Raw genomic sequence first — 25,972 nt, 5'->3', positions numbered from 1 at the left:
CAATCAAGAAATGTGACCCTTTAGTTCTCAGATATTATTTTTTATCACGAAAGTTTTATCGAATACTTCTGGCCGAGTATAGACCAACATGCGGTGTTCAAAAATAAGTTGTTTGCCCACATCACCAAGTGTGGGCGCTGCGAGTATGCAGAAACCAGACTTGCGTAAAGTGAAGCGTCTGTGCATGGGCTGCGTAGAGTAACTGTATATGCCTATACAGTTAGTCTTGGGCTCTGGTGACGGCAGCGCCACCGCAGTGACATTATGTAAGAGCCACGTATTCGTGTACACTCCTAAATGGCAAATTTAACACAAAAAAATACAGCGAAAGTAGGCATACTAATTTCGCCCGCAATAGTATGCCAAAAGCATGCAGTTCCTCACTAATTAAGGGACAGCATTCACTCTGCAAGAGCACCGTAGGATAGCACTCGAATGCGGGCATAAAGCCTGGGTGGATTTAGGGGGAGGAGGTGGGGGGACGAAGGAAAGATTACACCCCCTAAGCCAACTTATTTTTCATGAAAAATTTATATACCCCTGCCAAAAGTTTAGTTTTTGGTGAAATAGCAAATATAGGGTAAAAAAACAGATCAGGGCAACGTTTCGGCCGTAACATTACCTCTCAGCAGAGCTCCCTCCCACCCTCCCCCACCAACCAAATGCTTACAGCACACCCCCCCCCCCCCCCCCCCCTAAATCCACCCCTGGCATAAAGTGCTGCCGGATGGCACTTGAACGCTCTACAACAGTGCACTCTAGGTGCTCTAAATTTTTATATCCCTTGGCCAATTTGCAAAGAACATTGCTGAAATAGTATGCACTCATTGTTCTTCAACAATTTTAAAAGTAAAATAGAGCTCAATGACCGTCTTGTCTTGTCTGCACCACTACGCTGCAGACAAACTAAGGGAGCAGATGAACGACATTCATGCTTTTGCATTCACAACTCATAAGAAGTGCTTAGGTGTCCTCAGATTTTTTTTTCGTATTTAAGTAAAAAATATGTTAAAGCCATGTTCTTGGGTGGAGCATTCAGTTATATGCAAACGCCGTAGCTAATTTCTTCTGAAGATATAAAACCGGACAGGACAGCGTTGTCCTGTGTGGTTTGTTTCTTCCTTTTGTACCTTTTGGCACTGTTTTATCTCATCATGTTGAACAACTACCAAATAGCCCAGCTCTCAACCTGATTAGAATGTATTGCCCCATGGTTTGAATTGAAGTGCGTATAGCTGTTCCTAAACTCCACAGCAGCAGGTTTGGCAATCAAGTTTTTTGTTGTGCCACGGAGGCTAGAGGAAGGCAGTGCCGGTTATTGGGTCGGAGCACTGTTTGCACATACCATTTGTCACTGGGTGTTGGACACTGACATCTGAGTGTCCATGCTGACCACACTAAATAAGAAATTTTCTGAACACACGGCAGCCAGGACTTGTATCGAGCCAAAAGTCCATTAAAATCAAACCGATTCTGCTTTAGCACTCTCAATACAGACAACACGTAAGGCAGAAGGGAAGATTGCTTTTATTTGTGAGACACCTCACAGGACCATCATACGGGGTGCTATAGACATGGACATGAGCTCCTGGAAAAGAAGCTTGCAGGCATACGGGAGGCGGATCTGAGAGATCTGCAACCAGAAAAAGAAAAACGACAATGTTAATGCGTGAAAAGAAACACAGATACCGGATTATTCTGGGGGTACGAAGCCGCTCCACGGCCCCTGTAAACTGGCATCCAGTGACGTGCGTTGAGCTCAACGTCAAGAGTTACCACGCGCAGGGGTGCGCTTTGAAAAGTGCACGGCTCGCACGAGCGTCGACGCAAATGAGGCACTCTGCAGAGCTAAACTCTCGCAACTGTACCCTTGGTAGCAATGCACATATATGTAGTACCCTACATATTTCTGACCAATAATAATCCGGCAGCCTGAGAGAGCTATGTCTCCTTATGTCAGCTGCCGCTCAAAAGCTTCTATAGAAGGTTTACTTCTCAATTCTTCCTATAAACTTCAACATACTTTCTGTTTCGTTTGGACTGCGCACAATCTGATAAAATTTAGCCTCGTGAGAAACCGGTATCAATCTCTGTTGAGCAAACTCGCACGCACCTCCATCCTTTACAGCATTCATTCGTCCCATAGAGCCACTGATGGCATCCACAGAGACGACCGCAAAAAGGCAGCATCTTTTGAACCAGGACGAGAGTATGCTACAAGGCAGGGCAGTCCGATGTAGCCAAACCCGGCTATGGATTTGACTACGTCCCAACGGATCCCGGCAGCCACGGACTTGACTGCTTCCCGGCGAATCTCGTGCATTTCATGTACGCTCGTAGTGACCCGATAATTATAGCGGAACAATTTCTCCGCCAAATTTAGAGGAGAGTCGCACTGGCGTTACTTCGTGATGTCACATTGTCATGTGATATCAGAATCTTCCCACTAAACTTAGCAGAGAAATTTCTCCGCCACATTTAGCAAGAATTTGGTGCCACTTGACGTCAGGGTACCAAATGACATCACTGCGTCACGTCACATTACGTAGTCATGAGATGTCAAAGCGTCACACAAACATTGTTTGCAAAACATAGCGGGATGTCAGTCCGCTAAATTTTAACACAGCAGCGCAACTGCTTGCAGTGGCCATGCGGCGCCTCGACTCTCGCCACGGTTCATATTTGCAAGGTACGGTGAGAAACCGGGTCTTTGTTGTTTTTTTTCGTTCCAGAAATAATAAAACCATTTCTCCCGCCGTCCGTTAAGTGTGCCTTCCACGCTCGCTCTCTGAGCACGGTGGAGCTTCGAGAAACCCCGGAAAAGCCCGAGACTGGGAGCAAGTCGCGGGTGTAGGGTACGGCACCTGGGTCTTGTTGCGGCAGCCCTTGCACTCGAAGGTGTTGTTGCGCAGGTTGGCGATGGCCAGCAGACCACACAGGTTGCAGATGTGGGCCCGGTACGGGTCCGACACCTCGAACAGCCGCTCGCGTAAAAACTGGGCTGCGCCGTGAGAGATCTGGCAGTCCCGCTCCATCTCACCGAACCGGAGGCCGCCGTCCCTGCACAAATCGGATACTTCGGCAACCTCGAAGCGCTCGGCAAACGCAGTTGGATTGCAGCTTGAATCTTGAGGCCCGTTCATACTCTTGCGTTTGCTTAAAAGGGCACTCGAGCAGATTCTGAGATTGTCTAACTCAACCTATAAGCTCAAAGAATATTAAAAAAAAAAAAATTACGCTCCTGGGCGGTTGATTTTCCTATTAATACCTAATCAAAGGTCGTGACATGCCCCCCTTTCTGCGCCTTAGAGCAGACGCCATGGGGCACCGTCGGAGGGCGTTTTTAAACAATGATTGCTGTATTATGTCTCCTATGTACAAAGATTTGATGTTTTGGTCAAAATATGATGCACAACGTGCCTAAAGCCTAAAGAGAACAATAATACTAATGTTCGGAATCTACACGTAATTAACTATTTTTGTTGGCAAAGTTTTGTGGCAATGGTGGGGACAAGAAGATGGCTCCCCATAAAAAAACATGGTGCCCGTGTATTTCTATCGCTGCGCGTTTACTAGGACACCTTGCCGTCCAGAACTGGTTGTTTTTATTGACTAAAGCCCAACATATAATATGCCATCCAAAACAAGCTTCTATAAAAACCATGTAACTGCCCCTTTAAGATTGAGTTCTTCCTATCTTTTACAACGAGCGGACACACTGGTAAACACGCCAGTCGGAGTGGAGCTCAAGGCACCATAGTTTTTCTGCTCCATTAAGGGGGGACACTACCCGGAGAAAAAAAAATTCTTCAAAAAACATTGATTTTGAAAAATTACATATTTACATCCATCTACATCCAGAGAGTATTCCCAGAAATTTCCACCAGTTTACACTGCATAGTTAATTTTTTATAAATTATTTTCTGTCTAACGAAGCTAAAGAAAAGGTAGGCTTTGGAGCACTTTGAACACATTTTTCTCCGTTCCACTTTTTTGTATAAACTCCATTTTAGTCAATCTATCGTTTGATAATGGCAACACAGGAAAGGTTCGTTCTTCACTTTTCCTGACTGAAATTTAATAAGGAATGCGCCTATGTAGTTTGTTTGTCACTTTACGGATGTCTTTTATAAAAAATGTTGACATTTTGTTGGAGACACAGAAAACCAAAAAGTTGACCAATTTTCCATAGGCACACCTCCTTTCCATAGGTGCACCTCCTAGGCATTCTGCTACATATCTAGCGAATAAAAATCTTGAATATTCTGATAGTTTTCCGACGATAGATTAACTAAACAATGTAGGGGTGTGGCTGATAGAAGCTGCCCTAATTTCTTTCCCACTTAACCGACAGACCTGCAATTTTGTTATGCACCCTCTAGCATGACCACCAGCCTACCCTGTAAATTTCATTAATTTTAAGCCAAGGGTTCAGAGGTTGACCCTCCCAGGGTGTGTCTCCCCTAAACCCGCACCTCCTACACCGGCCATGCTCAGTGCACACAGCAGTGTTTGATTTACGAGTGCAGCCTATACCAAAACATAAAGAAAAGTATGTTGCCCCGCACTTTCCTGCACCGGTGCAAGCTGGAGCAGTAAACCGAAGGAGCCCGACGACGACATGGGACATGGTGCTCGTGGCGCCGTCTATATTCGCACGACTGACGAAGCGGAGGCTCACCTGGCCCTGCCCTCCATGGGTTGCCGGACCAGGATCTGCACGGGACCTCGAGCCCTGGAGTGGATCTTGTCATCCACCATGTGCTTCAGCCGCTGGTAGTAGGTGGGGCCGAGGAAGATCTGGGCATTCACCTTGCGTCCCGTGTGCCCGTTGTACATCACCTGCAGAGACGGCCGGTCAGTAAGAGCGGCCCCGTAAGTGAAATTGTGTCGTGTGTGTGCATACGCGGCGGGAAGTTCGGGTCAGCTCGCACTGCGCATTTTTTCGGCAAATCTAGTGTCACGAAACTAGGTTTTGGGAAAGAGATGCGCCATTTGAACGAGGGAAAGAGAGGCACGCATCTGGGAAAGGGTAATTGCACTCCTCGTTCTCGGAGCGAGATTTTGCCAGAACTTTATTAAAGCCCGCCAGTTGCTCGAAAAAGAAACACAGACACTGCCAACGGTCGCTGGACGTCTCCGTGACATCTGGTTTTCGAGGCAGGGCAAGCTCTCGGAGGAGCCTGATATTCGGCCATTTCTGTATCCGAGCCAAAGCCAAAAAAAGAAACACAACACGGCGATGAGCACCACGCAGAGAAGCGGTGTGTACGGTCGGTACGGGTTGGCGGCTTGGTGCATACTCCTCGCCGGTTGCAACGGGTGCAAGCGCCGCATATAAACATGATGACAGGGGATAACCTATCTTTTGGTAGAGCCAAAATTTCTGAAATTCAGATCATCCTATAGTAATTGGTTTTCCATGGTTGGCTGTGTGGTCACTGTGAGCTACTATTTGTGCTATTATCCCATGCTTGCACCTTCCTACCGACGATCGTGCTCTTCAATTTTGATGTCCTGCTCTATGATACATTAAACCTAAACCTAAAAGTTGACCAGCTCTGGCTCGTTGCCGGCAGAATCCGCGGCGGCCGCTGCTCATTTCTTGTCAGGGAACCCCACAGCTCGGCCGCTCTACCTGCCCTTCCTGGATGTCTCCTGCTGCCAACTAGCAGCCTAATCGTCCAACCACCGAACCATCAATATTCTCACCTCTTAATCAGAAAAATGCTACATTCTGGTGCGTCAACCACCATTCCACATCCGCCCGTTCTTTGACATTTGCAGTCTTTTTCCGATTTGGCAGGCCTAGTAAATGGGGAGGGCCAAATCTCTGAAAACAAAGCTTATCGAGTGATATTAAAGCAGGCTGTGTCTTGACACCATGCATCCTTCACGCCATTTGCTGCGAGATGCCCGATAGTACTTCCGGTGCGGAAGACAAGGTTTGGTAAAATTCTTGCAAATCAATACATCGCAGTTCTTGCGCATCAAACTCGACGAGCAAATTAGCCAATTGCATAAAATTCCAATTTTTCGAAACCGTCACATGTGTGAAAATGGATTGTGGGAGTAAACCCTTAGTCGGCCCCCATGGGCATCCGGTGTTTCCACGCAAGTCTTTTACCATTCAAGGACAGTTCTAGTTTGGGGCTTCCTGGTTTTTCCAGATTTTGTATGAAGCCGGCTCAGGGCCCATAACTTTTGCGGTTTGTCGGCACATACCGAAAACCGAGAACTCGAGCAACACTTTTCGCAACAGGAGCCCGAACAGGGTTAAACATGACTGCATATACTACTATATCTTGAGAAAAAGTGGCAAGCGTGTGTGCAGCGTGTTGAAGGAGGAACATCTGCACCAAAGATATGAAGTCAACTATCAAGATAAGGCGCCGACAAAGGCACATACAAAGTGCCACTTGTTTCAGACGTCTGCTTTAAAAGGGTTCCTGCTGGATGCTGGCATGCTAGGCGCATAAATCTATATAGTCGGCGACAGATCGGGGAACAGCAAAGAGAAATTTCGGTCGTTCCTCCTCCTGCGCGAGCTTCCTACCTTCAATATTGCTTTGGTGCAATTTAGCAAAAGGTCTATCGGCAGAGTACAACACCAGATTTACAACGGAGCAGCGGGTACGGCCTTCGTAAAACTCGCCTCATTTCCACGCAGGTGGTAGCCATACTCTTGGAGCAGGTTGGAGATCTTCTGCACGTTGACGGAGTCGTTGAATGGGGTGGCGTCGCCAATCTCCCCCTTGTTGGCCGAGACCTTGCCCTGAAGGCACTCGATCAGATGGCCCACCGTCATTCGGGACGGGATGGCATGGGGGTTGATGATGATGTCCGGTGTGAGGCCGTCTGCCGTGAACGGCATGTCCTGCAGAAAAAGTGAATTGCTGTGTGTGTAGCTGTCTTCCCCGTGGCCGGCTTTTGTGAAGACAACTTCCCTGTAGCCAGCTTCGGCCCAAGAAGCGTGCCCGCAAAGCTCGGCCGCTTAGAGTGTTACGTGCAGGTTCACCCTTTCACTACAGCTTCCGAGATAACTTGATTATCCCCCATGCACACCCCGCTACTCCAAGTATACTCATTTTGCATTTTAAGTTCACTTCCTGCGGCTCCTGAGGCAACTCATGCAAAAAGCAAACAATCCGGGCTTGTCGTGCCACTTATGGGGAGGTCACCTGAACATACAGAACTTGTAGGTTAATTCCTAGCAATAAGTGGGGCGCATGTCTCTTCGTGCGCTCTGTCTCAATGACTCAACCATGGCATGTCAGCGCAGCACGTGCGTCCGCTCTTTGACGGACGAAACAATTAATGAACTCTCAAACATTTCTGACTGATGAAAGTGATATTAAAAAAAATAGCAGCTTATATAAGTGGCTCGTTTATACAGCATGTCGTAGATGCAATCGTAGAACAGACAACCTTTCCAGTGCCAAGTACCTGCCGCGTTTACGTTGGGGAACCAATCCAAAAACGCACTAGTTGAAAGGCGTGACTGCACATGACGTCTACACCACTGTTGAGTTATTAAAGAAAAATTAAAGACGTTTACAATTCTCTGTAATGCCGAATTAAAGTGCAACTCTTGAGGAGGAGGAGGAGGGGAGGGTATGCCCCTGCTTTCCCTCCGTACCCTCCCCGCCTCCTCTCCTGCTTGCCTCCCATTTAGCGGGAAATTTTCGCTAAATTTTCCTGCTAAATTTAGCGGGAATATTTGTGCGCTACAGCACACAATGTAAGAACTGTGTCATCCTAGCTCGACGGGCTCGAAACAATGACTGGTCACTTTACAAATAAGCACCATTTTAATTATTTGAAATTACATTATCCCGCAAAAACCAGTTTTGCGGCAGACATATTTCGCATGGGGGCCATTTTTTTTCTCCCTCTCTCGATGTGAGAAAGAGCGGAAAAAGGAATGCAGTGACCCACCTCTTGGCGGTAGGTGATGCCGCAGGTGCCCTTTTGGCCGTGCCGGCTGGCAAACTTGTCCCCGATCTGCGGGATGCGCACCGAGCGCACCCGGATCTTGCAGAACTTGTAGCCCTCCGCGTTCACCGTCAGCATCACCTGGTCCACGATGCCGGTCTCGCTGTTCCGGAGGAAGGTGCTGGCATCCCGTTTGGTGAACCGGCGGTTGGTGCTCTCCAGCTGGGGTTTGGAGAGAACGTTGGTGACTGCATTTCGACGCGTCGATCAGGCTGTCACAGGGAGAATAGGAATGCAGGAGACATTCCAATTCTTCGTGACATTCGTCACATTCTCTTTTTTTTCTTGCACGCTTTGGTTTATTGTGTAACGTCAGTGTCCGGTCACGTGCCAAGTGACGTTTGTCGTTGTGGTGCAGTGTCATCTGCCAACGCGATGTCACGCAACATGGTGCTATGACGTGACGTTGCATTACACCACAACTTGACATGCAACGATACGGGACCCAATACAGCGAGCACGTGTTTTAAAATTTTTCTTTCGCACATTGGAACACAAGGAGGAGCATTCCAATCAGAGGGCAACATAGAGAATGCGTAGGAACTGCGCAATGACGAGGCATTCAAGTATAGGTGCTTATTGGTCAAGGTCGGGGGGAAACAAAACCGCATGGCGAATTTGGGGGAGGGGGGGGTAAACAAACCCTTGAGGTGTGCAAAGAGCAGACGAATTCGCAGGCCATATAACGTCGTTGACGCCGTGGTATCACATGACGCCACGACTTCGCACCACAATGTCACACAACGCCGGCTTGCGCGAAAGGCCAGACGCACCACGGTCAAACGCGAAATTCAAGCCAGCTTTTAGTAGAAAGCCACTCCGCCTTAGAACAGCACAAGATGCGGACTCACGTCATCGTCGTTTTCCGGCAGCGTGATAGTCTTCCCAATGATGACGTCGTCTCCGGACACCCTGGTGCCCGGGGCGATGATGCCGTCGTCGTCCAGCTTGTCGTAGATGGCGTTGCGCATGCCTGTGCGTTAGAGAGGAGCAACGTCAAGGTCCAAAAGGAAGTGCACGACGTTCCCCACCTTGGCATGTCTCCCGGGTCGGTTTTTCAAACTGCTCTTCCTGGTCGCCGACCCGCTTGCACTCCGAGTCCTTGTACGACCGGTAGAACACGGACCTGAGGAAAGAGCACAAAACGTGGTCTGAAGTGGTTGGAAATCGTCAATGGACGCTGCACTGGTGTGCCTCCGTCCAGTCGGCACTGTGTCACAAGCCCAGGTTAGCAGCCACACTGTACTGGCTAAATTGCCACTGAAAAGTGGCACAGACTATCGGCTGAATCCTCTACAATAGCTGCCACGGGCCAAACTGTCGCAAAGTAGAGACAGAGCAGGCCAGATAAACATCCGGGAAAGGGGGGAGGGGGGGAGGGAGATGACCAACTTACGAAAATAACCAATAAAACATAAAGTGAACTGTTATGCTCAGTGCTGCAGGCTATATTTTGTGTGGCTCTTGAAGCCGCAGGTTCTGCCTCCATCATTCTCACAGAGCTGCACAGTTCTGATTCCAAAGCCAAATGACAGATGAACTGAAAACCACCAGGGCGAAAATCAGTCCACTTCCAGCCGGATTATGGAACTGGAAATGAGGCAGTCCAGCTGGATTCCAGCTGGAATTCAGCTGGACTGCCTTATTTCCACTTCCATAGTCCAGCTGGAAGTGGACCTATTTTCGCCTGGGCACTGAGTGCTACCGTCCAATTTCTCTTTGTAATGAGCACCATAAGATTTTTTTTTTAAACTTCTGGCCATGTGCATAGTGAGAATCCTCATAGCAATCCCCTGAGTGCGACAAAAACTGCTAAAATTGACAATAATATAAACCAAGATTTAAAAAAAAAAAAAAAAAGACAGCATCTTCACGTGGTGAATAATGTTGATTGGGGCAAAACTCTGCTAGGGCTGATGGTGCTGATTTTTTTTTTTATTGCTCATAGGTAGTGCCGAGTTTCGGGTTGTGTTTCGACTTCATTATTACTGCTTTATGGTTGGTGAAATGCAGAGCCAGTGGTTCTTCTAGCGGATCAGCTTGGATCCGATAGAAGCCGTAGGAACGCAACTCCACCGCTTAAGTCAACGGTCCATGCCAGAAAGAAAATGTGTGGTATGGAACGTGGTTATATAAGCATTTGAGCATTTGACCGCAGCACCCTTTCGTCTATAAATGTTGAGCCAATGCATGCAAAGTTTAACGTGATTACATACGCATTTGACTGCAGTGCCCTCTCCTGTATAGATGTTGAGCGGCTACATACAACGTTTCATCCGTGAAAGAAACCCCAGCTCTTGAGTTACTACCACATCTCAGAACCCCCTACTCGTCCCACAGTTGTGGCCGAGTGGTTAAGGCAATGGACTAGAAATCCATTGGGGTCTCCTTGTACAGGTTCGAATCCTGTCGACTGCACAAACATTTTCACTTTTTATGTGAGCACGGACGCCGGCCGGCCGGATGGACGGACGGACGGCCAAGGCTCCCTAAGGAGCTTTGCCCCTAAAAATATGCATAAATTTGACAACCTTAATTACTGATTTCCAATGTATTACTGTGGTGCACAACTGCTAATGGAGAATAAATTGATTTGCTGGTAGGCCGCTTCAGAACCAATATGTCAAATTACACCGGGTTTGCAACCAACAATAATTCTTGCGCCATTAGTCCTGAGGTAATGTGGTCTAGTCACACTTAACGGGCACACTCCAGTGGTTTATTGTTGGCATAACCTGCATACACCGAAAGGGCCTGAAGGACAGTATAGGGCGAAAGAGAAGCATAAAGCCTGGCTCCAATGCAGAACACACACATACATATAAAGCAAGATGCAACACTCCTTCCAAAGCAGGTGGGTATGTACTCCACATCTAATTACCATAAAGTTCCAAGAGAACACCCGCCCCTGAGAGATCACCCACCCCGTTTTTCTGGCTAAATATCTGTAATATAAAAATTTCGAAACATCGCCCACCCCCCAAATCCCGTCGGACGTCACGCGATGTTCGGCGGGAATTGCATCAACCGCGCAAGTCGCTGTACCGGCACATCTGACAAGCGAGTTTATAGCGGGTTCCTGCATATTTGCAATCGAAGTGCGCGATATCAGCTTCCATAACGCACGAGTTGTTCTTGCGTGTATGTTGCACCATACGAATCTGCTGCGTCTGCAATTTGCAGTATCCATTCCCGTAACAAAGTTTTTAGCAGATCCCCACGTTTTTGACCGCGATCTGCGCACGCGATCTCGATTCCACGAAAGTTGGTCCCGCGTGTATATTGCATCGTGAAATATGATTCTGCTACATTCACGACCTGCAGTACTTGTTCCTGTAACATACAAGTATGTAGCGGATTCCCTCTTTATTGTCTGCAATCTGCGCGCGCGATATCAGTTCCCATGACAGGCAAGCTTGTAGGGGTCCCTGTGTGTTTATTGCACCATAAAACTTGAATCTGCTGCGTTAATTCCCATGAGATGTGAGTTCTAGGCGGGTCCTTCGCACTGTGAAATCTGTTGCGTCCGCAACTTGCAGAATCCTTTCTCGTCACACAGGAGTTTGTAGCAAATTCCTGTGTGTTTATCGCATCAAGAAACGCAAATTTGCGATGTCCGCGATATGTCGTATATGTTTCTGCGTCATGTGGTTTGTAGCCGGTGCCAGGGTGTTTATCATTAATTTTCGATAAACTTTCGCTGTGGCATCCCCAAAGATAGCCCACCCTATGTTCTTCACCATTTATCTCTCCATTTTGGGTGGGTGCTCTTTCGGAACTTTACGGTACGAGTACACCTGTAGCACTAACTCCTTCGAATGAGACATGGCCATTCTGACGGCACTCAAAACCAATGTGAAACTACGAGAGACTCACCTAAAAAAGCCCCTGTCCACGGCCGATGCGTTTACAATGATAGAGTCCTCCTGGTTGTACCCCGTATACGACATGATAGCCACGATGGAGTTGATCCCTGCGGGCAGCTCCCTAAACCGGAGGTACTCCATGGACCGTGTGGTGGTGAGCGGCTTGTGTGGGTAGTACAGCACGTGGGCCAGCGTGTCCATGCGTACATGGAAGTTGGTGATGTAGATACCCATGGCCTGCTTGCCCATAGCAGACTGGTAAGTGTTACGGGGACTCTGGTTGTGGTCCGGGAACGGAATGATGGATGCGCACACGCCCAGGATCATGGACGGGTGGATCTCACAGTGGGTGTATGTCGAACAGTACGCAAATCCCTTGTCCTGGAGGTCATCCGGCGTCATCGAGAGCATCACAGTCTCTTCCTCTAGGGTGTCGATGTACTCCACAACCCCGCTGGCGACCAAGTCCTGCCAGCTGTAGTTGTTGTACTCGCGTTCCTTGAGGCTGTCGATGTGGCGCCGCTTGAGCAGCAGCTTCTGGTCTTCGACGATGAGCAGTGGCCGACAGATGCGTCCCGCATCCGTATAGATCCGGATCTCCCGGTCCCGGATGTCGCGAACCATGGACACCTCCGACACGATGATGTCCATCTGGCGTCGAAGCTTGCGGAGAGTGTTCATCAGCTGGTCCGGGTCACGGTGTATCCCGACCCAGCAGCCGTTGACAAAAATCTTGGTGGCCTCCGCGATGGCGGACGGCGCAATCTCCTCCAAATTCTCCATGCTCCACTCTTCCAAGAACTCGAGGATGGGAGACGGCTGGGAGCCGACCGAGATGTAGGACATGAGGGCGAGGTTCTTGACGAGCCCCACAGCGTGGCCCTCGGGAGTCTCGGCGGGGCAGATCATGCCCCACAGGGTGTTATGAAGCTGGCGCGGCTTGGCCAGTTTGCCGTCGCGTCCGATGGGCGAGTTGACGCGGCGGAGGTGGGAGAGGGTGGACGCGTAGGTCAGCCGGTTCAGGACCTGCAGCGACGGCGTTGCCGGACAGTGACATTCGCCGCCAGATTTCGGAAATCTGGTGTACCAAACTTTTCAAACTATGCAGAGCGCAAGTTTGTCTGCTTCTTTTGCAGGGGTTGTGTTGATGTCAGAACACCGACCTCCGATTGGATTTGATTCGAAAGATAGTGAGTAGACCACAAAGCAAGCCGCCTAGAGGTCTACCCACTATCCTTCAATCAAAACAAATCAGAGCTTGGCATTCTGACATCATCAGGACCCCTGCAAAAGAAGCAGACGAACTTGCGCTCCGCATAGTCTGAGACTATAGATGTTTCAAAGTTGCAATTTTAGCCGCGCAGACTATCTACAGGTGCGAACACATGAGGATTCATTTTTTCAAGATTGTTATTTATGACGAGACATGACAGACCCTGAAAACGACAAAGTAGTATGTTAATGATGATTTATATACGACACAAGCTGCTTTGTGAAAGAACAAAGCAGGCAAACTGTCGAGGTGTGTCGTGTATAAGTACTTTTTACGTGCCAAACTAGGCACCGCATGCGGAGTATGCAGCCTCCGGAAAAGACGAAGCTCAGGATGCGAATGCTTGAACACTTTTAGGCATTCCTAACGTTAATACTGGTGCCTGGTGGAATTTCTATGAAATCCTGGTGTCACAACTAGTCCGCAAACTGGCAACGCTTACCTGGGATACGCCGGCACGTGCCTGGTGAGCCTTCTTCTGGTCTCCCCAGTTGCCTGTGGCGAGGGAGTAGCGCAGGCCGTCGGTGATGATGCGCGTCTTGATGGCCAGCTCTAGGTTGAAGTCCTTGCCCCGGTCAATGAACTTCTGGGCGTACATGCGCACTTCCTTGGTCAGGTTGCGGAACAGCCTGCGAGTGTGGGATGCGGAAACTCGCGAGGTCACTCCTCAAACACTGAGTTAGGCTGAAAAGAGTGTGGCATGCTTTCATTAACGATGTCGCAGAAGTGTTCCCAACACTGCAGATCGAACAGAGCGAGAGGCCAAGCATTTCCATGCTGCGAGCAATGCAGCCGGAGTGAGAGGCATGTTGGCACGTGGAAGTGTGACCTTGTGATCTTCTTCCACTCCCTTTCTCTTTGTTTGTACTTTTTCCGGGAGACGTCACGCCAAGACGCAACGGCACAGCTGGACTGAGGGGCAAAATCACCTTGGCAGCTAGAAAGCTTCGGGACAGCTTTCATTTTCTAAAAGCGTTTTCAAATTTTTTTTTTTTTTTTGCCGAACATTAAGGCGATTACTGTACGAAACCATTTTATGATTTAGAAGGCAACTTCTTGAACTGCCACCTTAGAGGGTGGCAGTTCAAGAACTGCCACCTCTCAAAACTACATATGACATCCTTGGCCTATTCTGGTTCACACTTCAAGGCGTAATCCTATGATCGAGTTGACCTCAAGAGAAACACCTCATTGCACTACTGAGCGTTTTACCAAATGCTGGCCAAACTTTTTATGTAAAAACTATGCATCGTGCAAACGAAATAGGTAAAGAATTGGTCATTGTCAAAGGGCCCACCAATAAAAGTACATAGCGTTTAGGGCATTTACCGTCTTCAATTAAACTTACACATTTAACTTACTGATTAGTTTAAACAAATACAATTCCAATTAGAAACTAGATAGTGTCATCAAGAACTGAAAAATCAGCCAATTCGTAGAAAGATTTTGAGCATGTGCTTCATTTTTCTCGGTTCCCGATAAGGCACCCAACTATCCCGCGTTCGCAAATTACTTTTTATTTTCACCTGTATTTTTATTTACCCGGCCTTGCGCCTGTAGTACAAGCAGAAACTTTTGTGCATCACCATAATCCCCATGCACTGCGAGCCTTTCTAAAATTTATCAATTCGTGGTTAAGGAATAATACCAGGCAAATTTCTAAAGGAGAACCATATGCCGATTTTAGTAACCAAAAAGGTTTACCATGCAAAACTTAAGGATTTCATTATCTAAAATGCTAGGTACCTTAATAAACTGGTCCCTCGGCAGTGACTAATACAACACCAGCTGTTCTTCTCCACATTGCATAGTTTTCACAGGCAAACTTTGGTCGACATTCAGCACAACCCACTGGTATAGCTGGACAATTGAGTTTGAACCCTTCCAGATGTGGTGCTATACTCCAACACGAGAATGTGCCTCAATACCACCAGTCACTGTTCCTCCGTGATCTGCCTACCAGTATATATCTCACTTTAAAGACAGACATCAAGCTGACGTGACGTAGCTCATCCCAGACACTATAATTTTTGGTTGGTCCACAGAGCAATTCAACGCTCTGACTGGTATGAGGTGGCCTTGGCACATTCTTCAACTCGTATTCAGCTAAACCAGGGGCCTCCAAACCTTTTTGGCTAAGGGGCCGCATTAGGGATCTGTCGCAGTCTCGAGGGCCGGAAAAAAATAGTAATTAGAAAAGAGAAAAAGCTAGACAAACAAAGCTAGATAAGCATTTGAACACAAAAATTATTGTTAGATTAAGTGTTCAAAACAGCACCTTAAGGTGGATGAATGCGTCTACTTCAATTTGAAATTTTATATTTAGCTAATTATGACCTTGCCCAAAAATTGTGACCAAGAAAATGCCCCAGGCAAAGATCAAAGCGCGTGGAAAATTCGGCACGTTCACCCAGTGCAAAATACTAATGAGAATGGTAACACTAAGGCTGACAATATGCAATTGTTGTGACAAAGAACACTAAGCCCAATGTACATGAAAATGCAAAGAAATTTCAACATACAGTCACAAAGACACGAAGCAGAAGATTAAGAATGATGACACTGGTGAAAATGTTAAAAAAGCACAGGGTCTCTTATGTTATCTCTAAAACAACCTGAAGGCGAAAGCCCACGTGCCGATGCATTAAAGACAGACGCATGATTTACAGATTTGGAGGTACCCCTCTGCCCGTGGCGGAGGGGTACCGCATCATACTACTAAATGAAAGGTCGCTGGTTCGACGCCAGCCGAGGGACAAGAGCGAAAAGTCCTTTTGGAGGAATATAGAACCTCCACCCATTCTGGCACAAGTAACGCCATCTCGTGGTTCAGTGGCAAACCGTGGGTTTTGGTACCTTTCCTGTCGCCGGTTTTCGTACCTTTCGCGTCGCCGTCGAGTTTTGGTAGCTTTTGTATCGTTGAGGGCTTGGAGGGTCGACTGAACGATGAGACATACAAGGCTTTCGCCTTAATAAATATTATGGCGAGAGGATCCGCATTACAGTGCAGTTTCTCTCATCCTTTCTGGCATCTTCGTTTGCGCATTTGGAGTGCGTTGCGGCGTCGTTTCTTTACGCGCACTTCACTTTGTGCCGTTGGGAGAGGGTCTGCTGGAAGCGGGTTGCGCTTCATCAGAAGGACCGCGACCAGCTGCGGGCCAGTCAGTTTCAACTTTAAAAGCTACTTCAGTTGGGAATATTTAAGCGAAAAGGATAGCCCCCAAAGCTAAGTGCATGCGCCATTTTCTACCGCAGTCGTCTGACCATTTCTACAACAAATAATAGCAAAGGAACAGAGAAGCGCGAGCCAAGTAGCGGTCTCACAAGATGTGGGGGCCAATAACAAGCGAGTCTTGCTCGCTCAATGTTGGCTGACGAAAGCGAGTGTTTTTTTGGCCGAAGAGAAGCGGGCATGACTCGCGAGCTGTCCTGAGAGCGGTACCCACCCCCTGAAGAGGAAGGCCATGAGGGGTCCTGCAAGATCTAGCCTCTTGTTCCCGTAGTGATCCCGGTCGTCCAGCTCCCTGCGGCCCAGGGCTGCCAGGAGCAGCCGGTGCACCATGTACCTGTGAATACCATGTAGCTTTAGCTTTAGAAAAGGTACCATGTACCTTCCATGCATGTACCATCTCTGAAACCCTGAAACATTCCGGTCCTCCTCTGTGGCACATTCAGCGAGTGCTTCGCCCCCCGACCCAGAGAACAGCATGTCCTTCGGGTCGCGAGACGGAGCACTCATTAGGTGTGCTGCAGGCTTCAAAATGCCTCACAACAGGAAGGAACAAACTGAAGAGGAGATAGGTGAACAGAAACGGCGGCGCGTTAAGTAGGACCATACTCAAAGTGCCAAGGAAATGCCAGAATATACCGTATAATTGCGTGCATGAGCCAAGAGATGCCACACACATATAATGGGCCGCAACCCACCTATTTAAACCAAAATATATAAAAAAGAAAAAGATTTTAAAAATTATTCGTGCATTAGCCACACACAATCCGCTTCTTCCGAGGCAGGCTGATCGAAGCAGTGTGGCATGCACTCCACATCTCCACCATCTTTACCTTGCCACGTGTGCGTCTCTGCTGCCACTTTTGAGGTGTTTTGAAGCGCAGATAAGAAGGATGACGGGAGTAAAACTTCGGAAAGCTGTTCTTTTTATGGTTATCATATCATCCGTAGTTGCCTTCCACTCATGGACAGTACTAGCTGCTGCAAAATCGGACACTCGGGCTGCCGAATGTCGTCGAGCTTCGTGAATGTTTCGTTCTGCTAAGTTGGTTTATGCGATCCCCATAACCTGAGAGCAGTGGACAAGTACTTATGAACTGGCGCTTATACCCTGGACTGGGGCAGATGTGCACCGGGTTGCAAATATGGTATCCAGAAAATCTGCATAATGGTGCAGAACAAAGCATGCGGTCCAGGGAGGACTCACTGGTACGCTGCACCCGCTCGACGTCAACATCGAAACAGACGTCAAGGTGAAATTCTATGAAATAAATGGCTAACGTAAACCCTGAAAAGGCGCTCACTGGACAGCTCAAAAGAAAACTCTGGCCACTGTTGACACAGGTCAGAGCTGAACGCTGAGGGTACCATGGGTGACAACAATTTAGATTGAAATAAAGGCGCTCAATACTACTGCGTACGATCACAAATACCGAGAGTTCCTGAAAAATGAAAACCGCGGTTTTTGACTCGGGTATATAAACTATGCGTCGCAGAAAGCTTGAGCTCTGTGAGAATGTGGCGCTCGCAGTTGCGATAGAGTGCGGAAGTTTGTGAAGATGGCGTCAAATTTGGGGGTTTTACGTGCCAAACCAACGGCGGGCATCTGGCACGCCCCAGCGGAGGACTGAGGATTAATTTCGACCACCTGGGGTTCTTTTGACGTGCAACCGAAAGCTCGGTTACACGGCGTCTTCTCCGCAATAACCCTCCGTCATATTGCGGGCACCTCGGCCGGGATTCGAACCCGCCACATGGGGATCCGTAGGCCGACGCTCTCGCCTCGGAGCCACCGAGGTGGCTTGTGAAGATGGCGTTACCTGGATCAAAAGATTATAAGGAAAAACGAAATTTATCCATGAGCCGACGTCCACCTAAGCCTAATATCGTCAAAGCGAGAATTGACATTGCAGGCGCCTGTAGCACTTACTTCAGTAAAAAATCTTGACAGCAAGAAAGAAAAAAATATTCTCTTTCTTGCTGACCAGTGTTTTTCACTGATATAATTACAAAAGGCGTCCACAATATCAATTCTTGTTTTGAAGATATATTAGGCTTAGGTAGGCATCGGCTCAGCGAGAAATTTAGTTTTTGTCAATTATCTTTGGATCCAGGTAACGTCATGTCAGGATTCTCCCCATAAATTCTTGAGATCTGGACATCTGACAAGTTCCAAGTTGTTGGGGGAAGGAGGTGGGGGTGATTGCTGGAAGTTTTGGTGTTCTTGGCACTTTCTCTGCCACACAGCAGTGACACACCACAACAATCTGGGGCATAATGCATTTTTAAAATCAACACTGTTTTGCCCAGCAGAGGCAAAATATAGTGGTGGGTTGGACATAGTAGAGGTGGACAGTCAGCCAGACTGGGGGGATCTTCCCATCCAATTTGTTTCAAATTGGATGGGAAGATCCCCCCAGTTTTCTCCCAAATACAAGTGGAGACATGCACAGCCCGTCTGGAAAATAGTGAGTGCCAAGCAGAGACGTCGGGAGGTCACTCACCCCAGGTAGTAGGCCTTCTTTGTCTCACAGAAGTCGCTCACTCCCACGTGGGGTAGCATCTCCTTCTGGAGGATCTCGCGCGAATACTTGATGCGCCTCTCCTTGGTCACTCCGGGGTGCGCCCCACGAGCACCGATGAAGTTGAGGGCCACGTTCTGCTCTTGAATCACGAAGGCCTCGTCTAGGGAGGGCTTCACCTGCAAACATGGGAGCGGCCGAGCCCGGTGAACATTCCGAAAAACAACCGGATATTCCAGAGTAGAGGGCGGCTTTACGTGACGTACTTCTGGCTCGAAATTCGGCCGGGCGCCATGTTAATGAACGTTCGCTGTATGTCTTTCTACGCGCGGAGGCGTAGAAAGACATACGGCGAAGGTTCGGACGTACCGGAAGGGAAAAGGTTTTCCTTTCGAAAAAGGTTCTTCCCCCCCGATAGGGTTTCTTTCTTTTCAATAAGGTTTTTCCCTTCTGGATTGCCTTGCAGTAGCCGACAGCTTAAAGATTGTTGTGACACCTCAGCTACTTGCGTCCTCCTCTCCAAAACTAGGAGGCGGCAAGGTAAGAAGTAGAGAAAACAAGAAAGAGGGCGAGCGCAATCTGCTATGCTTATGATCCGAAAATGCCAATTTCTGGGCTCTAGACACGGTGTAGGGAAGGTCGAGCGACATCATTTCGCCCTTTTGCGAACAGTTATGGCGTCTCTGGAGGACGGGAAAGCGTTTCCCACCATTCCAAATAAACCTACCAAAAAATAGGCAGCTGCGGTTTTAAACCACAAGGTGGCTGAAGCTTATTCAGCAACTCCGTCGGTGCCCTATAAACACTCATTGCTCACGACTTCGGCCATCCTAGCTGGAGCCACTAGATAGGCTAGGCTTCAGAGTAGTGACACTTTGGCCATCTTTAGGCAAAAAATGAAAAAAATCCCAACCGATCTCATGATAATGCGCATGCTAGAAAGTGATTGGCACATAGTCGTAGATCAATGAATGGTTAAGATCCGGTAATGCAGTGCTTAAAGTGGAAGATGATTTCGCTTAGGGGCGGGAACAGTCTATAAAATTCGGGTGCTCGAGGATCTCTTGAAGGTGCATTGAAAAACCCAGTTTGAGAACCTGTACTATAAGAGTAGCTTATTCAGTGGCTGTACTCCAGCCCACCTTACCATTTCCATCATCTCGGGGTCTTCGAAGTCGTAGATGATGTGCTCCAAGATATCTCGGTCAGCCACGAAGCCCAGTGCCCGAAACACAATCATGATGGGAATCTCTTGCTTGATGTACGGCAGGATGGCGATGATCCTCTGGCCGATAGCGCTCTTGCGCACTCCCTGCGTGTGTGCAATGGCGCAACGTGAGAGGCTGGACCCAGGGGTCCGATCTTGTTCGAGGCGAGAGCGAGAGCATTCTTAACTGCCAATGGGATGCGGTGCCACAGCTTGCGCATAATCGACCGATAACAGAACTTTTTGACCCATTTGCGAGCTCACAATTGGGCAGAAACTTGGTGACAACGTCTTGCAAATGTACAAATGGCAAGGAAAGTCTCACCACCTCTGATGTGCTTGTACTTAGTACTCCTTCACCCATCGATTAATGTCAGCTTTTGTACGGCAGCGGAACAACTTCGGATTTGTAAGCGAAGTATGAATTGTTAATGGCTTCCAACCGGAAATAGCAGACAATCAATTTCAGCCTGCGTCCGATCTCACTTTGCTGCGGCACTCAGTTCGTAACAAGCTATCAATATTTTTCCCAGGCTGTCGACAGACAACGTACGGAGTTTACTCATTTTATTTTCGTCTGCAAATGACGCTTCGTGGCAGACGACCTGCGTCCTTCGCTCGCGTTAGCAGACAGACCGCTTACGAATGCCAACTTCGCTCGAGAGGCAAATTAGATCTCGCTGCGACCCAAAATTGAACACCAGGATAGGTGGCGGTACGGTGCCCGGAGCACGTCTCCGACTGGCACGTCTACCGCGTCCTCAAAAGAGGTTCGTCAATTTATGCCGGCGTCACAAAAGCATCGCACCATTGCCTCCATTGATCCTGGCGGTGGCACAGCAGCAGAGGATGTGGTAGATGCTTGTTCTGCTGCGGCTCGTTTAACAGCGAGACAGTTAATACAGTATGCCACACTGGCTACCGCGACGCAATTTGTTGTCATTTCGGGACCACTTTCGGTGCACGGGCGAGATGGGATGGTGAACAAACAAGCCAGTCGAAGACGCAAGCGAGTCAAAGACGCAAGCCAGTCAAAGACGCATGGCGGCGGGGGACTCACCTGTCCTCCGCGAGCCAGCATGTTCACCCAAAGGGTGCTGGTGGGTCGTGAAGAGTGCTCCAGGCACGACCGGCACTCCGCCTTGAACACAAACTTGGAGTCCTTCATTTGGAAGACGTACACGGTGTTGGTGGCCATCTTCTCCTGGGCTATGAGTACCTGTCGTAGGAGGAAGCATCCACCAGGCACCAAGGTGAGTGGTCAGAAGGCAATGAACAGCTTGGATGGGGACACAAGCAAAGCAATGTGCGAATGAATGACACTTCGCTTTGAAGTTTGGTCTCAAGAACAGGACTGCTAAGACTCATGGAAATTGGCTCATACTACAGTCATGTCTCGTTTGTATGGACCCCGTTAATATGAACAGCGCACATTATGCGCAAACTCTACAAGCACTGATTCATCCCCCCATACCATTCTGCCTCATTAATATAGAAACATTGCAGTTCAGACTATAGAGAGCTAGTTTGGAAATGAACTGAGTAAACATGCATTTTTGCCTCATTATTATGAACACTAACTTTCTAAAGACAATCCACAGGTGAAAAAAAAAGAAAAGAAAGATAGGCAGTGCCTTCGGTTTACAGAATACATGCAGAGCTTCACTACTGTCAGTTGCCCTTCCCGAGAAACAAACAAGACCTAAGCACTGAACAGTGGTCCGATTTCTCGGGGTCTTTCCGACCAAATGGATCACTTGACCTTCCCTGCCCACTTGCATCACGGCCGCGAATGACAAACTTGAAGAACATTCATAGGTCATGTATACCCCTTATGCATAAAAGGCTGGACACTTCTTTCGCTATACTGTAGTACTTAGGAGGTAAGCTAGTTCCCTAAATAAAATATGTCTCTTGTGGCCACACTTGTTCATTATTTGTGGTCTCGTCCTCGATTCATCATTATGGACGATTTTTCAGGGGAACAGAGCTGTCCACATTAACAATTTCACTCGACTGCACACCTCAGAACAATAAAGACCTGTCTGTCGCACCAGAGACAGGTTAGATGTGGACGACACAAAGTATCACTGTTTCAAAGAAACAGGCACTTCGAATGGATGACAAAGCTTAGAAGACACCCGAAAGCAGTCACCTTCTCTGAACCGTTGATGATAAAGTACCCCCCGGGGTCCAAGGGGCACTCGTTCAGCTCGCTCAAATCTCGGTCCGTCAGACTGTTGAGCAGGCAGTACGTGGAGCGCAGCATGATGGGAATCTTGCCGATGAAGGTCTTCTGGTGCTGCGTCTCCACAGGCTCTTCGCCCTCCTTGATCACCGTCTTGGTGATGTCCACGTACAGCGGAGCGGAGTACCTGCGACACGAAAACCCGGTGAACTGAGGTGAGGGTCTGACTAGAGCACAAATGCCGTAAAAACAAGACAGTTCCTTTTATATATTTTTTTTATTTGCACCTTTTGGACGGCGGGAATGCCGTTGACCCATGCTACTTAGGCGCACGCCAAGAGGACTTTATCCAGTCGATTGCGTTGCAGCGTTTTCTGTGCCATGTGTCCTCACCTATATATATCTTACACCGTGGACTAGGGTCACCGACAGGACGAGAACAGTAGGTAAGAGTTTCGACAATCACGCCTCCGGTACGGGCCGTCTACCTTTGACGACGCTTCGCCCTCTTTTGAGCCTCGAGAGTAGCCAAAGCACGGCGAACGGCAACAAGCGTGTGTTGCAGGCCGGGCGTTCCAAAGGGAAGCCCTGCCCTTCCCGTCCCATCAAGGACTACTGAAAGCTGTGCTTAGAGCATTGATATTCCTTTCCAGCGCTGTCCGACACTGCCACGATGGTCGTTCGTCCGCTCGCACCGCGCAATATTTGTGCACATGCTGGCGGCTTGCGTGCACAGCCATTTCATTGCCCAGTGCCAGCCGGGTGCTGTTTGCAGGGGGTCGAGGCTGGTTTGCGTGTCTGTGTCTGAGCGTTTCGTTGTAGCCGCTTACTACGAAGGAAGGTGCTGGCTTGCCGGCGCCACCTATAGGAAGCGCTGGAACAGTTCTGACCTCCGTACTCATGTTTATGATTTTTCGTGTATTATTCTTTTGTTGTGGGCTTGAAATAGTTCTGACAACGTTGGAGGTGACCGTTTCTCATTCAGTGCATACATTTGATCTAGCAAATTGTGCGAAACCATCAGTTTAGTTATAGACTTCCAAGGTAACCCGAGAGACAGCGCTGGCACTCCAGCAGAGGGGGCCAAGACTTGAGCGGAACCTGGCAAATGCTGAGTGCCGAAATCGGTAATTCCTGAGAGCAAGAATGAGAAAGCAACAGTAAAGCGGAGAAAGAAAGCAGACGAAAGGTCAGGTGTGTTTGTTTTGCTGTGACGAGCCACAGTTGCTCAAGCACTTATCAATTCCTTATTTCATTCTAAACAATGCGTGACGCCGGTGTTTTCTCGCAAAGTAAGCAAGGAAAGGGCTGGGCATACACCCTCCAGGTGATGTTTCGCTGCATCTTGGTGCATATTAAGGTGTCGCCGGCAATGTGGGCGAATCGGGACCACCAACTGGGACCGCCGATGTCTGTGCCTATGCCCCGTCGTTCCGAAGGGGCCGGAATGCGTGGACCTTACCCTCTAGATTATTATATTAATGCTATATATGTCAGCATGCTTCATCACAGTAAGTGCACTCGAGTGCACTCAGACGCAAATGTGCAAATCGGTCTATTAAAGCTCATTCACACAGTTGCATTAGACTGCGTTACGACTACTTGCATCAAGCTGTTGCTATGGCGACCCTTACGACGAGCTATCGTCCTTAACTGCATTGGAAGATTCCAATATCGTTTTGCTCTGTTATGAACTTTTTTAGCAAGCGGGATGACGGAAACCACTTTTTGCATCTTCCGTCGGGAACGACAAATGGCAGCACCGGTTCTGCACATCAATACGGCTGAAATGTCATTAACCTAAAGCGTAACCTATCCAGTGACTCTAAATTGAAAAAAAAAAAGAAAACATGCGAGGGATGCAACTGAACTCACGTCAGGTTCCGCAGCCGAGCTTCGTTGGGCATCATAGGGCTCGGGGCGCCGTCCTTTTCCCAGTGAGTCGGCTTGGACAGGTAGATCTGCTCAAACTTGAGCAGGTAGCGGGGCTGCAAGAAGAATACAGTTTGTCGGGCGAGTCAAAGAAGCTTTCACAGTGCAGCTTCAAGAAACCAGAAGAAAACCTGGGAACGGCCTGCAGACTTCAGAACAGCTGGTATGCGGGCCGAAAACAACACTGAGGCATGAGACTCGGTAATAAACTCCACAATTTAAAGTTGAAAAAAAAAAATGTTTATCCACCCTATGGGAGAGGTAGGTTTCCTAGCTTGCAACAGCTGGAGGCCAAACAGGCAGTATCAATGTAGCCAACAAAAAACTGTGAGGGACTCAACTCTGATAATGAACCAGGTGATTGGCAGAACAGAGAACTGGGTTTTTCCCACTGAAAACTGAACCGTGCGTCAGCAAAACATCAGTTTGCTGATGCAAGCCGTGTCAGTCCAAATGTAGCACTTGTAGTTGAGACCAGAAGCCCAAGTTTGATAACTTAGCATTACCCAATTCAAAAGTTATAAGTTACTTTCTGAAATATTAAACAAGAAAATGGCGGCCAACAAGACATCCAGGAACACGGAGATGCATGGTGTCTGTGACGGGAACGGACACCCTTTTCCCGATTGAAAATTTCTGAAACTTTCTTATAACTTTTTAATTAGACAATAATAAGCTCTAAAAACCTGGCATCTCGTCTCAAATGCCAGCGCCGCATTAGCATGGAGCTTGAACATTTCGTGAACCATAATTTGCTTTTGCGGTGAGAAAAACAAATGACGAGAAAGAGAGATTCTGCCAAACACCCGGTAGTTCAAATTACAGCTCAACTCGGTGCTACACGGCTAGCTAGGTTGAATCTGTGGCCCAGGTCCAGAAAGATCCGCATACAACGAGCAAACTTGTTTTTGGTATTTTTTTTAGACCTGGAGGCATGATCAACCCGGCTAGAGTGCCCTGCTTGCAGAGCCGCCCAATGGTCCCCGATTTTGGCCTTCCAAATAACACAGGAAGTGTTTGTCGCTCTTACAGGAGACGCAACAGGCGCGACAGCGTGTGGGGCCATTGCATCGCACATGTCTTCCAGATCCCTCTGCGCTGCCTGAGCAGCTTGGTAAGTGTCATCTGCTTCGTGTTGTCTGCTGCATTGGTGTTCTAAAACGTTGCGTGCATCATAAAAGTCATATCAATGTTTTGAACACCGATGCTTAGAACACAGGCATTTTAAAAATATGTTTTAAATACATTACCGATTAGTACAAAAATGATGAAAGGTTGAAGAAGCATCCAGCTTGTCCGATTTCAGTGCAAGATTCACATTTCACAAGTGCAAAGCAAAAATCACGTTCCACACCAAGTCAACTTTGGTGCCGTGCTACGCCAACAGTAAGGTCCACGGAAGTACACGCCAATGCAGTGCCGTCTGCTCGTTCGCGGTTGTTTCGAAGCAGCGCTCACATAACAAAATGCAATTACGCAAATCCCAGTGGAACACACAACATTCCAAGGATCAAGAAGCTTCCTGCTCATCACACTTTGAAGAAAGACCTACACTTTGCGAATGCGGTGCGAAAAATACGTCCCACCCCAAATCCACCGCTTCGCCAGGCCGCTTGCCTTGCAAGCACTTTAGATTCGTTTGTCGTTTGAGGCATGTGACCGACAAAAGGAAAAGGAAGGCAATACTATGGTGAAATGAATGTAAGGGCGCAAACGAGCTGGTTTAGATTGAACACTCTCGAGTTTATGTCATGTTCAAT

General features: G+C 48.2%; 1 protein-coding gene across 1 annotated transcript in view; it reads right to left on the bottom strand.

Moving 5' to 3' along the window:
• Positions 1-1,508: 1,508 nt before the first annotated feature.
• The window catches only part of LOC8043910 (DNA-directed RNA polymerase II subunit RPB2), a 30,189-nt gene continuing 5,725 nt past the window's right edge, over positions 1,509-25,972 (bottom strand). Inside the window, exons 3-17 of the mRNA XM_029991123.3 lie at positions 24,156-24,268; positions 22,248-22,467; positions 21,153-21,311; positions 20,033-20,197; positions 18,868-19,064; positions 16,581-16,700; positions 13,577-13,763; positions 11,872-12,887; positions 9,027-9,121; positions 8,847-8,968; positions 7,939-8,157; positions 6,656-6,877; positions 4,682-4,842; positions 2,865-3,060; positions 1,509-1,633 (exon numbers count right to left, since the gene is read on the bottom strand). Coding sequence (XP_029846983.1) covers positions 1,544-1,633; positions 2,865-3,060; positions 4,682-4,842; positions 6,656-6,877; positions 7,939-8,157; positions 8,847-8,968; positions 9,027-9,121; positions 11,872-12,887; positions 13,577-13,763; positions 16,581-16,700; positions 18,868-19,064; positions 20,033-20,197; positions 21,153-21,311; positions 22,248-22,467; positions 24,156-24,268 — 3,282 coding nt within the window. The 3' untranslated portion in view covers positions 1,509-1,543. The remainder of the gene's footprint in view (positions 1,634-2,864; positions 3,061-4,681; positions 4,843-6,655; positions 6,878-7,938; positions 8,158-8,846; positions 8,969-9,026; positions 9,122-11,871; positions 12,888-13,576; positions 13,764-16,580; positions 16,701-18,867; positions 19,065-20,032; positions 20,198-21,152; positions 21,312-22,247; positions 22,468-24,155; positions 24,269-25,972) is intronic.

This window comes from Ixodes scapularis, unplaced genomic scaffold (assembly GCF_016920785.2).
Source record: "Ixodes scapularis isolate PalLabHiFi unplaced genomic scaffold, ASM1692078v2 PGA_scaffold10__122_contigs__length_95168666, whole genome shotgun sequence".
NCBI classification, from domain to species: domain Eukaryota; kingdom Metazoa; phylum Arthropoda; class Arachnida; order Ixodida; family Ixodidae; genus Ixodes; species Ixodes scapularis.
Note: the sequence above shows the minus strand (reverse complement) of the source record. Positions and strands in the feature narration are given on the sequence as shown.